Source organism: Schistocerca nitens, chromosome 4 (assembly GCF_023898315.1).
Source record: "Schistocerca nitens isolate TAMUIC-IGC-003100 chromosome 4, iqSchNite1.1, whole genome shotgun sequence".
Taxonomy (NCBI): domain Eukaryota; kingdom Metazoa; phylum Arthropoda; class Insecta; order Orthoptera; family Acrididae; genus Schistocerca; species Schistocerca nitens.
The window spans coordinates 149468607-149482294 of record NC_064617.1 but is presented as its reverse complement, the minus strand read 5'-3'; the positions used below and the strand labels follow the sequence as shown (position 1 = coordinate 149482294).

At 39.6% G+C, this 13688-nt stretch overlaps 1 protein-coding gene across 4 annotated transcripts in view; it reads right to left on the bottom strand.

Moving 5' to 3' along the window:
* Positions 1 to 13688, bottom strand: part of LOC126251536 (equilibrative nucleoside transporter 1) — a 178479-nt gene that overhangs the window by 61909 nt on the left and 102882 nt on the right. For all 4 annotated transcript variants that reach the window (XM_049952042.1, XM_049952044.1, XM_049952041.1 and 1 more), the window contains one exon: positions 7476 to 7557. In XM_049952042.1, the coding sequence (XP_049807999.1) occupies positions 7476 to 7557 (82 nt within the window). The remainder of the gene's footprint in view (positions 1 to 7475; positions 7558 to 13688) is intronic.

The window sequence follows — 13688 nt, the reverse complement described above, 5'->3', positions numbered from 1 at the left end:
AATACCCCCTCTCCGTGTATAAAATTCTCTTGCTCTGCAATCTCAAATTCCTGCATCCCTTCTCTCACAATGAAATTTTTATCCTCTAGGAACACACCTCCAAAAACTCACCAACCTGTTCAGCTCCTATTCCCACCTTGAACTACCATTATCCATCACCTCTACATGAGCCTCCAAACCTTCCCCATATCCCCTCACAGCTGACAAACCCTGCCTTGCAGACCTACCACATTTACCACACACTCAAGAACTCACTCCCACCATTATACAGAACCCAGACCTAAAGAGAGCTGAAGCACAGTTATGAATGTCTTCCCCAACAGCCTTAGACCCACAGAAGCAACAGTCTTTTTCAAAGACCTTACCTTTTGACCCACTCCCAAATTCACTCTTGCCGGAATTGTTAGAAGACCTTCTCTCCTTCTCCCAGTAAATGAGATTCCAGGCCAAATATGTGTCTGGAGATGCCCCAGACAGCCAACCATATGGTCCAACAACCAGGAGTGAAGGTCAGAGGTGCCATTGCTTTCAATAGCAGTTCATTTAGTTGTCACCTGCAGCACCCTTTCTTGTCTCTTCTGTTGTCCTTCATGGCAAGCCAAATTGGGCTTACATTTCAGCAAGATAATGCCCAGCCACACAAGGCGAGACTTTCTACTGCTTGTCTTTGTGCTTGCCAAACCCTACCTTGGCTGGCAAGCTCACTGCATCTCTCCCCAACTGAGAACGTTTGAAGCATTATGGGCAGGGCCTTCCAACCAATTCAGAATTTTAATGATCTTACAACCAATTGGACAGAATCTGGAATGATATCCCTCAGAAGGGCATCCAACAACTCCATCAATCAACGCCAAGCTGAATAAATGCTTACATAGGGGACAGAGGTGGACCAATGCAATACCGATTTGCTCAATTTGTGAAGCTCACTTCCTTGAATAAATTACCCATTTTTTTCTGAAATGTAATCATTTATTTGTCTATATATGTACATCACATCTACCAATTTCTGTCCCATTTGGACAAATCCCCCAGGGTATGTCTTTTTTCCTCAGCATGTACACTTTTCTTTAATTCAACAAAAGGTATTTCACATGCCTGTACCAAATTTTAATTTATTTTCATACAACCAGCAATTAAACATAGAAGTAGGGTGCACCACAGTTGTTTCATTCTTCCAAAATATTGTTTGTTCTCTTCTTGTGTCTACTGCCTGCTCCAGGGTTGAAGATGCTACTCCTTTGGAGACTGCTTAAACCTCTAGCTAATACACTGTTAAGTTGTGGACACTGTACTGACTACAATCTGTTGATAGGCTAACGCTAGCAGGTGCCATCATGGGTACCATCACTGTTTACAGGCAGCGTGCACAACAGCTCTGAGTCAAGTGGTGGCCAACTCCAACGGCACTGCTCCAGCTGCTACTAGGGATGACACTCCACATTGGGCGGCCAACAACATCTGTCAGAGCCTGCTGTTTCCTCCGACCTGGCCTTCACAGAACACCATGTGCCACTGTACCAATAGTGCACCTGAGACACGTTGACTGTATACTTGTGCTCGTTGATCACTAGATCGTCGTCAGTACAGACTTTGATCCTGTTACTCATGTCTGATTGAGAACAATCATTTCAGTTGTTACTCTGCTGGATGCTGAACATGGCTTTGTTGTGATGCTGTAATAAAAGTGTACTTAAATGCAACACAGGACCACCACACTGGCATACAACCTTTACAACCAAGAATACAAAAAATGTGTTGTGTTCTTGGTGTTTCCCTTTTTTTGCCAACCTCAGTATAAAGTAGTTGAGTTGTGTAAATGCAGAAGTAGCAGCATCTTTCTGTGTGTTCAGCAGGGTAACTATTATAGTATTTAATTTCTCAGCAGGGTAACTATTTAAAATATTTAAATTAAAGTACAGACAAAGGAAAATACTACCGACTTGGAAAATATGAGTACAACTACTGTAATTAATGTCACTCATATTTACATGGTTTTAGGCAAAAGGCAATTTAAACTATCACATTGTGTACAGTGGTGGTCCATCCTTGAATCTCTTCTTTCCTAACATAGTTCTACAACTTTTTCATAAAGAGTACAAATATCTCCAATGATGTTTAAAGGCAGATGATGTAAGAATGGTTGTTACTAATTCTGGTTACAAACTTCGTAACACAGTAATTAAAACGAAAAAGCCAGTTTCTCCACATAATGTTGTCAGTGGTGAAATTCTATTTACAATGGTGCTGTAATTAGTGATGAAAAGAGGCAGCAGATTTCTGGGATATAGAATAGAAGTGAAATTCTCATGGGAGGCACACATTAAAAAGCACGTACATCTACAAACATACTCCGCAAGCCACCATATGGTGCATGGAAGAGGGTACCTTGACCCACTACTTGTCACTTCCTTTCCTGTTCCACTTGCAAATGAAGCAAGGAAAAAGCAACTTTCAATATGCCCCCAAAGAAGACCTAATTTTTCTTATCTTGTCTTCACAGTCTTCATGAAAAATGTATGATGATGGCAGCAGAATCATCTGCAGTCAACTTCAAATGCCAGTTCCTCAAATTTTCTCAGTAGCGTTTCACAAAATGAATGTCGTCTTCCCTAAAGGGATTCCTGTTTGAGTTTACAAAACAATTCTTGCTGGTGACAAATCTAGCAACATACTTCTGAACTACTTCCATGTCTTCCTTTAATCTGACCTGATGAGGATCCCAAACACTCAAGGAATATTTAAGAATGGGTCAAACTAGTGTTCTATATGCACTCTCCTTTCTAGGTAAGTTACACTTTCCTAAAATTCTTCAATAAACCGAAGTCAACAATTTGCCTTCCCTTCTAGCACCGTTACATGGTAATTACATTTCATATCACTTTGCAATGTTATGCCTAGATATTTAATTGACATGAGTGTGTCAAGCAGCATATGACTAATACTGTAGTCAAGCATTACAGGATTTTTTCTTGTCCCTCTGCATTAACATACATTTTTCTATCTTTAGGACTAGCTACAACCAACACACCAAATAGAAATTCTGGCTACATCATCCTCTATCCTCCTGGACCATTCTTTCTGATTAACACTCACCGTCAAGAATGCCAGACTGGGTTCTATCATTTAAAAAGTATTCAAGCCATTCACATATCTAGGAATCTATTTTATATGCTCAAGCCTCCATTAACAGTCGAATGCTTGCCAGAAATCTAGAACATGGAATCTGCCTGTTGCCCTTAATCCCTGGTTTGCAGGATATAATTTAAGCAAAGTGTAAGCTGAGTTATGCATGAGGGGTGCTTTCTGAATCCATGCTGATTTGTGCAGAAGCTTTTGTATTAAGGAAGTTTATCATATTTGAAATCAGAATTCACTCAAGCATTCTGCATAAAACGGATATAATGGATATATGTCTGTAACTTTGCAGGTCCACTCTCTTACACTTCTTATATAAAGCAGTGACTTGAAACTTTGCAATGGGTGAGAAATTCATGATAAATGCAAGCTAAGTAAGAACCAATGCAGTAGTAGCTTCTCTCTGTCAGGGATGCTTATTAGTATGTTTCCATATAGGAGTCTATGTGATGGTCAAACAACAAAGTCTTTAAGAGCCTCCTATGTGAATGATTTCTTAAATGCAAAATTTAAAATTTCAGCTCTCCTTCTGCTGTCTTCTTTTGCCACACCACACTAGTCAATGAATGACTGAAAAGAAGCCTTTGACCAGCTTAAGTGATTTTATGTAGGACCAGAATTTTTTTGAATTCTTGGCAAAAAAAATTTTATTGACACAAGAATTTCTACTAATTTTTGTCTGTTGGCATTTCCACATCCTTTTTTTAATTGAGTGTGCAACAGTCTCTCATTCCTCAGAATTTTCCAAATTTTATTATTACACCATGGTGGGTCTTTTCTGTTATCAATCTACTTACTCAGAATGTACTTCTCCTGGGCTCAATTTAAAATCTTTGCCTTTAATTCATCTAATTCCACCATATTCAAAATATGGCTTTATAAAAGTTTTCTGAAGGGCTTGTGGTGCTCTGCCCCTCTTTGCATAAGTGCACTGTTAACCAATCATTGCCTGTGATGTAGCATACACCCGCTTCATTATATTTATTTACCACAGCTTTTTCCTTCTGCCTGAGTTTTCTACCTAGATCTGAAAAAGTAAAATATGCTGGAATACTGTTTTTAGGTGTCATACATCTGCCAATTTTTTCAGCTACTGCACCCAGATATGGTTGTTGTTGTTGTGGTCTTCAGTCCTGAGACTGGTTTGATGCAGCTCTCCATGCTACTCTATCATGTGCAAGCTTCTTCATGTCCCAGTACCTACTGCAACCTACATCCTTCTGAATCTGCTTAGTGTATTCATCTCTTGGTCTCCCTCTACGATTCTGGTATTCTAAAAAAAAAAAAAAAAAAAGAGAGAGAGAGAGAGAGAGAGAGAGAGAGAGAGAGAGAGAGAGAGAGAGCATTCCTTTGTCTGCTACCTTCGCAGTGACAATTTTTTATCGCCAATCTGGCCCCATTAAAAACTTTCACTGATTAGTAAATTTTGATGAGAAAGACGGGTATGCCCAAGATCTTTTAATGTTGTGAGTATATTTTATATGTCTCTTTATTAATTTTAACACTGTAACTTGCTTTTTACTATGTAGGATGCACCTGATGATGTGACTTTAGGCCACGAGACTAGTTGCGTTTTATTAAACAACAATTTTACCAGCTGTTAGCAGAATTCTACCTAATATCGTGCCTTTCAACAGCTGCAGATGCCCAGTTTATAAACTATTTTGTCCCTACACTGTACATGATCTGCTTTCACACACTGTATATCGTGTATCAACTGGCGAGAATTCATCAGATGATCTCAAAATATCACCTAATGTAAAAAAAATACAACCGATGTGCATTTCACATGTTCTGTACTACTCGAGTAGCTGCTCCCTGTGTGTACTGCAACCAAAGGGAGCCCTACAATTCTCCATCCCCAACACTGGTCCAGAAATCTGTAACCAACACCTTCACAGTATCTATGGAGCCTCTGCTTGAGACCCTCCAGTCGATTCAAACCAAAGGACCACAACCAATTCTGGGTATGATACTGCAAACCATGAACTCTGTTTGTGCCCTGTAAGCGAGGCCAGTAGCCTGCACTGTTTTCGCCAACATCCCCAACGGAACTGAGGATGGCCTCAGAATCCAAATGACAAACATCACTGGTGCCAACTTGAGTCACAACTCGCACATGACTGCACCCTGCATCCTCAATAGCCGCCAACAAGCCTTCCTACAAATCTCAGTTAAGGCACCCCCAGCAGACATACCGAGTGCACACCAGATCTCTTTCCAGCCCTGCACACTATTTCCTTAAGAGGCTCCATAAGGTGTCTGACATTAGAACTCCAAATAACTAGAATACCCATCTCCCTGCACGCCTGCTCACACCCTGGCGAAGGATCAGGCACTCGTCCACTTGCAGGTATAGCCTGTTTTGTCCACAGGCTCTGCTATTTTCCAACGTAGCTGATGCAGATGGCATCAGCTATGCTAGAAAACAACAGAGCCAATGGATGAAACAAGCTACACCTGAGGTTTCCCATGGGATGCACCACTCTCTGCCACCACTACACCATGAGGTAGCAGCCTACAGAAGGCTGACAGCAGCCAACACCGCCTTCAGCTGTTTGCGGATAGTAGCCAGCTCTCCTGTGTCCAGTACACAACATGCACACACTCTATTCATCCTACTATTACTAATTTAAGAATTAAACTATAAAAGCATGCAGAAAAAACTAAATATTTTACTTATGAAAAGGAAAGTTACTACTCACCATATAGTGGAGATGCTGAGTCACACACAGACACAACAGAAAGGCAGTCAAACAAGTAAGCTTTCTGCTTAAAGGACTTCATCAGAATTAAGCATCACACACACACACACACACACACACACACACACACACACACACACAAGTGCAGCTCACACATGCACAACCACAGTCTCTGGCTGCTGAGGCCAGACCAGTCCTCGGCAGCCACAGAGAGAGAGAGAGAGAGAGAGAGAGAGAGAGAGAGAGAGAGAGTGTGTGTGCTGTCTAATTCCCATGAAAGCCTTTTCAGCTGAAAGCTTACTTGTTTGACAGTCTTTTTGTTGTGCCTAGTGAATCAGCATCTCCGCTATATGGTGAGCAGCAACTAACTTTTTCATAATATTGTCATTATTCCATCCTGGATTTTTCACTGTCCATTGCTCACATAGGGATCGTGAGGATAAGATTACAATAATTGCTGCACGCACAGTGGCATTCAAAGAACCATTCTTCCCACACTCCACACATGAATGGAACAGTAAGAAACCCTAGTAACTGGTACGATGAGACATACCCTCTGCCATGCACCTCATGGTGGTTTGCAGAGTACAGATATAGATACAGATTTTTAATATGTAGCTTGCTACTCTCCTTGTGTATCACAAATGAAGGCTATGGTGTGACTGAGCTGACTGCTAGGTCCCAGGCTGTTCAAAACACATGACATTTGCACTAAAGAAGTCTACACTGCAAAGTTACTAAATGTGAGATATAACTCTTCAGTAAACAACTACACAAGTAATTTAAAAGTTTAACTACAAAAGAACAGAGAAAAAACCAAATATGCAACTTGCTACTCTTCTGGCATGCCAAAAAAATGTGTGGGAAATGAAACATCACTGTATTTATGATGAAAATATTTTCCACCAACAGCCACCAATGCTACGTATAAGTGTTTTACTTCACTTACTTCAACTTTTTGTGGACATACAGAAATTCATTTTAGTACAATTCGCTTCAAACAAAAAGGTTGCTTTAAAAAAGTGCAAAGGTGTGCATCTGGGCCAAGTAGGCCATTACTTCATATGCAGGGTATTCTTACACTATCACTGCAGACATTTACACTCATTCTCCCTTTCATTTACAGAGCAGAAAATGACTTTTAGCTATGCCTGAAGCTTCTGTTGTTCAACAGTAGTTTTACCATCATGTGGTACTGCAATCTCTACCTTTAACTTAACCACTGACAGGCATACTTTTACCATAAGATCTCTCTAGCGAAAGAGGCTACTCAAGGGAATGTGGAGCTTGAGAAACAGATGTGAATGAATGATGGCTTTTCTCTACCACTACATTCACTGTTACAATGTTCCCAAAGTTATTATAAAGTAAATATGGTTGGTTATTGCTCCTTTGGATTAAAAGATGTACAGACATCCATCAGAATAAAATTCACAGCATGTATACAAATGATCTCAGTTAACTAACAAAGCAATAAAAATATTAATAAATACATAGTAACAAATATGAATAAAATAAATCCTGAAGGAATAATTACTAATTATTTGTTCTTATGAGGTAAGATTTCATAGCATCACAGTTGAAAGAAATCCTTCAATGGAAATTAAAGCAAACATACACTTTTAACATACTTACAGATTTAGCATTGATGAACATATTCCATGGCATAAGTGTCCCCACTCCATGGAGAACAAACGTTAGGTATACCAGCTTTAATCTGTACAATGCAAAAATAATCCTCTAATGAATACCAGTTCACATTTCTTAATTTTTGTCATGCCATTATAATTTAAATTTCAAAATCTGAAAATGACAGTCCAAATGAAAGTTACAAGTACGTTACAGATAGACTAGTTAGACTTATTGAAATAGCATACTAGAGGAAAACAAAGCAAGCTGTCAATTATGACTGTTCTGTATATGAGTAAGACAACTGCTAGAACTTGCAAGCACTCTTGCTCTGATTATAATCCATACATACTATTCACACATTCAAAGCTGAAACTTAACAAGATGACCACTGGGAGTGACCATAAATGGCAAACTCTTTTACAGTTTCTTCCATCAGCTAGTTTGGACAACACAAATAGTGGAACCATTCTGTAATTTTCCAGTATTCCTTCCAAAAGTTTTCTTGATCAGCGACTCAGCTTATGAGACTGTTTCGATTATTATTTTTTGCTCTATTATTTCCTGCTATTTACATGCTATAACTGATATCAGCTACAATGCATTAACTCTTTAAGGGAAGCTTATTAAGTTTTTATGAATGAGTTTTAAAGTCATCTAGTATAACAGAAGTAGTCTGGCATTCCCCAAGGAAATGATATAGGCCCTCTGCTGTTCCTAATCTGTATAAACTATTTAGAAGACAACCTGAGCAGCACTCTTTGATTGTTTTCAGATGATGATGTCATTTAAAATTTAATACAGTAATCAGAAGATGCAAATTCAAATTGCAAAATGACTTAGATAACTGTATGGTGCAGGAAGTGGCAAGAGTGAGGTCATTCACGAGTGCTAAAATGAAGCCATTAAATTTGAGTTACACAGTAAATCACACAAATTTGAAGGCTGTCAATTTAGCTAACTATCTAGTGATTACAACTACATATAACTTAAATTGAAACCATCACACACAAAATTTTTTGGAGAAGGTAAAAGAAATATTGTATTTTATTGGCAAAGCGCCTAGAAGATTTAACCAATCTACTAAAGAGATTGCTTAAAATAGGCTTGTCTGTTCTCTGCTGGAGTGTTGCTGTGTGTTGTGGAATCCTTACCAAAAATGTTTGGTGGAGGACGTTAAAAAAATTCAAAGTAGGGCAGTAGTACAATCTCGATAGTTTGAGGTGAATGAGATTGGAACTGCCTGGAACTACTGAAAACTCGGACTCTTAAAACTTATATGGGAAAAAGAAATAAAACTATGTTAAAAAGAACACAGGTGTCAAAATATGAACTTTACTAAACAAAGTGTTTACATAAGCATTTACATTGGCAGAATAAAGCCTTCATTTTTAAACTGCTAACAATTTACTTTGTGAAGTAATGGTGGAGTGTCTTTCATTTGGAGAAGCTGCAATGTTTGTGTGTGGCAATATCATGCTACTGCAGAGCAGGGTGTCAGTTGGTGTCAGCTCAGGCCGTTGTTCCACCTAGCACATTGTGGGCTCAAGTGCAGCACAGTCATCGGTGTGCCTCATCATCAGTGCAGTCTCGGCCTCATATCATTCTCATCACTCTTACAGTGGGTTGAGGAGTTAAGCATGTCAATTATAGAAGAGTCTGTAACTTCCAACTGTGCATCTGAATTTAACCACTGAGTTATTTCCACATTTTCCACCTCTTCACAGTGTGGCAACCTTCTGATTAAATCACACAACAAATACTTGTCATCATTATCGAAATCTTCAGTTTCTGTGTTAGGCCTACTTCCTCATAGAATTTTTCTCTGTGACTGAAAAACTGTATCTGACCTTTTATTTCGCTCCAAGGCTCACTAATCAAGAACACGGTGTCCTTCACAATCACTTTCTTTAAAGCTCCTACAATGTTTTCATTGTCTTCCCAATGGAAGACTGATTGTTGCAATCACAGATGATACTTTTCCTTCATACTTTCCAGAATGCCCTGATCCGATGGCTGTATCAAACTGGTAACATCTGGTGCGCGAAACAAGGCACTGATCCCATCACACAGCAGTTCTTCTGCACTTGAATGTGAGGACGCGTTATCTATTGCTAAAATAGCTTAGCATGGCAATCCCTTTTCTTTTAAACACTTTTTTGTGCTCCAGTAAAACTAAGTTCAAAATCCAATTCTAAAGATTTCCAAATACATCCACCCATTATTTTGATGCATGTAGGTAACTGGAAGAGCTGAAATGGTCATATACTAGATTGCTCTTGGCTTGGCAGACTTCCCAGTTACAATCAGTTTTACTTTGCAGTTCCAGTTGCATTTGAAGTTGCTATAATTGTGAGTAGCTCTTTATTTTTAATGCATCCCGGAGCACGTTTTTCTTCTCAAAAAGCAATACTTTTGCTGGCAACATTTTGAAATGTATATCACTTCTGTCACAGCTGTAAATTTGTTCATTAGATAAATTGTCTTCAGTTGTGATATTCTTAAACTTTATTATAAATTCCGAAATGGCCTCAGAGTACCGAGGTTTTTCTCTGCATACATCTAATTGACACACACTATACCTCTTCTTCCACTTGTCAAGCTAGCCCATGCAAGAGACAAAACAGTCATCTCCTTCCTGTAGATGGTTTCTAAAAAACAAGGCTTTCTCCTGTAAGATTGGGCCAGAAATCAGACCCCCTTCTGTCTTTGTAGTGTAAACCACATGAACAATGACTGATTTGTTTTTTCAAACTAACTTCTTTATAGTCCTTTGGTTAAGAGATTCTTCAGAGCATTTCTGTGAAGAAAGCTGTTCTAATTTAAGTCAGTTTCTTAACCAGTCATCGGCAGTAACCTCACCGACACGATATTCGAGAGTAAGTTTTTTATTGTGTCTCCTTTGTCAAATTGTTTCAATACTTCTAATTTTACATTAAAAGACACACATTTCCTACTCTTTGCTGCAGCACTCATTTAGAAGGTGTAAAGAAAGAGTCAACAAAGAAAAAACACAGCACCATACCGTACCAAAAATGAAAAACCTAAAACACCACTATCAACAAAGGGATTACATGTGTTAATAATTAAAAACTGGTAGAAGGGTATGCATGGTATCAGTGACAAAGACACAATGAAGGCGAGTGAGTGGTTCAACAGGTATTGTGCTACGAATGGGCAGAGGAAATGAACCAAGGTTCGGTATGATGTACAATAGTTAGGTTTTTTTTTGGGGGGGGGGGGGGAGGGGTGTAGATGCAAAATATTGAGACTCTACTGTGACATTTGTGAAAAAGGAGAGACAGTGTCATGGATATGATGTGTGAGCTGGGATGACAATCTTTCAAGAAATTTCAATCACAAAATTTCTCCTCTGAATGCACTCCAATCTGAAATCATCATAATAATAAAATATGAGAACTCAGAGCCTGCACAGAAAGATTTAAGTGTCAATTTTTCCCACTTGGTATTTGAGAGTGCAACAGCGGAGAAATAGTCTGAAAGTGGATTCTTAAAGCACATCTAGTAATGCTCTGTAGTTGTTTTCCTAGTGTTCCACATTTAATGCCAACAGCCAGTCTAGGGCCAACTCTTAACTGCGAATTGCAAACTAATCATGTACTGAGAAGGAGAGATAGCAAGGAAATGGAAGAGAAATATGGCACCATCTTGGTAAAGGCAGGGAAAGTTGTGTGTGTCATATCATTAAGAGAAAGCATCAGCTGGGAGACACGGAAAGACAGAATAGAAGATGAAGAAAACTGCAGGGAGAATACGAACGCTGTGGGTATAGATAAGTGGGAGGCACGAAGACAGGGATGAGGACAAGAAAAATTATTAGCTCTGAGCACTATGGGACTTAACTTCTGAGGTCATCAGTCCCCTAGAACTTAGAATTACTTAAACCTAACTAACCTAAGGACATCACACACATCCATGCTCGAGGCAGGATTCGAACCTGTGACCGTAGCGGCCGCGCGGTTCCAGAGTGTAGCGCCTAGAACCGCTTGGCCACTCTGGCCGGCAGAAAAATTATTCCTTGGGTGACTGGTGTGCTGAGTGACACACACACACACACACACACACACACACACACACACACACACACACACACACACACACAGGCATGGCTACAGTGGGGCTGCAGCACAATACGTATCGGTGTATGCACTCTGAAAGAAGCTGGTCTTGATTACAAAAGTCCTGTTGATAATGTCATTGTAGCAGATCCATAAATTGCAACAGAGAACTAGAAATGTAATTAACAGAAAAGTGTACTCTTAACCTCTTAATCCCCAACAACGCTACATGTAGTAATGCTCAGTAGTTATTTTCCTAGTGTTCCACATTCAGTGCCAGCTGCCAGTTCTTAGGCCAATTTGCAGTCTTATGAAAATTGTGCAAGATCAAGCAATTATCCCACAACAACATTCCATCAAAGGCAACAATGTAGTTTGTGAAGGTATTTAGCGTTGTGTTTCAGGTTACAACAGTACTGGAACAATAATGACATTATGAAGCTAGTATGAAACACTTCTAATTCTATCACAGACTAGCCATCCATCTCAGTTACCAGGCAGTATTCTGTTCTCAAGTAATATTCTGGAGAATTTCAAATTCAGCAATCAATATTTTAAAGAATACTTTACAACTTGACAATAAAACAATGAACAAACCATCCTGGCACAAGCGATCACTCTTGTTCCTTTTACATGGATTCTGGAGGCTCACTGCTTTCAGATTCATTATGCTTATTGTGGAGGATGCTTTTCTCCCGAAGTTTAGTCATTAAGTTTGACCTTACAATGAGCTGTAAAATTCTGCAGTAAACAGAGTTCAGTGACATAAAAGCAACAAATCTATTCATCTGTGCATTACCCTATCTGTGCAAACAGATAGGTACACTATCATACGCTTTTTCAACGTCCAGGAAGGTCATTAGTAGCCCTATTCCATATTCATAGTGCTGTTCCTGCAGTTGTCTTACAGCAAAATCAGATCCACCCTGGACCTTCCTGTTCTGAAGTCATGTTACTCTTCTCTCATTCTTCCTTCTAATTTTGCCCGAATTCGTGCTTCCAAAATTTTTTCAAAAATCTTTGCACAATGCTCATCAATGTTATCCCCCCGATAGTTCTTACACTCTTTTCTATTTCCCTTCTTGAAGATCGGGACAATATTCCCTTCTTCCAGTCTTCTGGGATCCTCTGTCTCCACACAATTTTCATTACTCGATATAGCCATTGTATCCTTACCTCTCCGGCTGCTCTCACCATCTCTACACTTAGCTCATCCAGACCTGGTGACTTCCTTCCCTTCATCTTGCCCAATGCCTCTTCCAATTCTCCCCATGTAAGGTCTTTTTCTATTTGCTGTTCCTCCTCTTTTTTCTCCTCCGCTTGTTCCTCCTCATCCAGGTCTCCATTCGGGTACAGAAGTTCTTCAAAACACTCCTTGCACATATTCTTGAGTTCCTCCTTATTCTCTACATCTTGTCCACTTTTGTTCACCTTTCGAGCATAATCTGTTGTACTGTTCTTCCTCTTACTTTTAATCATCCCATATAACACCTTTTTTGGACCTTCACTATCCTTCTCCATCATTCTGATACACTGTTCCATCCACTTTCTTCTTTCCTCTGCCACCACTCTTTTTGCTTCTTTCTTGCTTGCCTGATACTCTTCTCTTGTCTCTACTGTTCTCTTCTGGAACCATACCCTAAAGGATGTATTCTTCTTCTGTACTATATCCTTTCTTTTATCATTCCACCAGGGTGTTTCTTTCCATCTCTTTTTGTTGCTTGTCCTCCCACATATTGCTTCCGCGGCACTTACTCACAGTATCATTTGAAAACTGTGCCTTCTTCTGTCCGCCTCCGTAGTGTAGCAGTAGCGTTTCCGCTTACCATGCAAGGGGCCCAGGTTCAATTCCCGGCAGGGGACTGGGTGTTGTGTGTCCATCATCATTTTCATCATCACTGACCTACAAGTCACCGAAGTGGCGTCAATTAAAAAGGACATGCAATACGGTGGCCGAACTCCCCTGCACGGGGCCTCCTGGCCAACAAAGCCATACGATAATTTCATTTTATTTATTTATTTATTTTTGTACCTTCTTCTTTAAAGAAGGAGGTGACTCATTTGTTCTGGCTACAGACTAACTTGTTGCCATCATTTCTTTGCTCTTCCTAGGTCTCATCAGCCTATCAGTCTATACAAA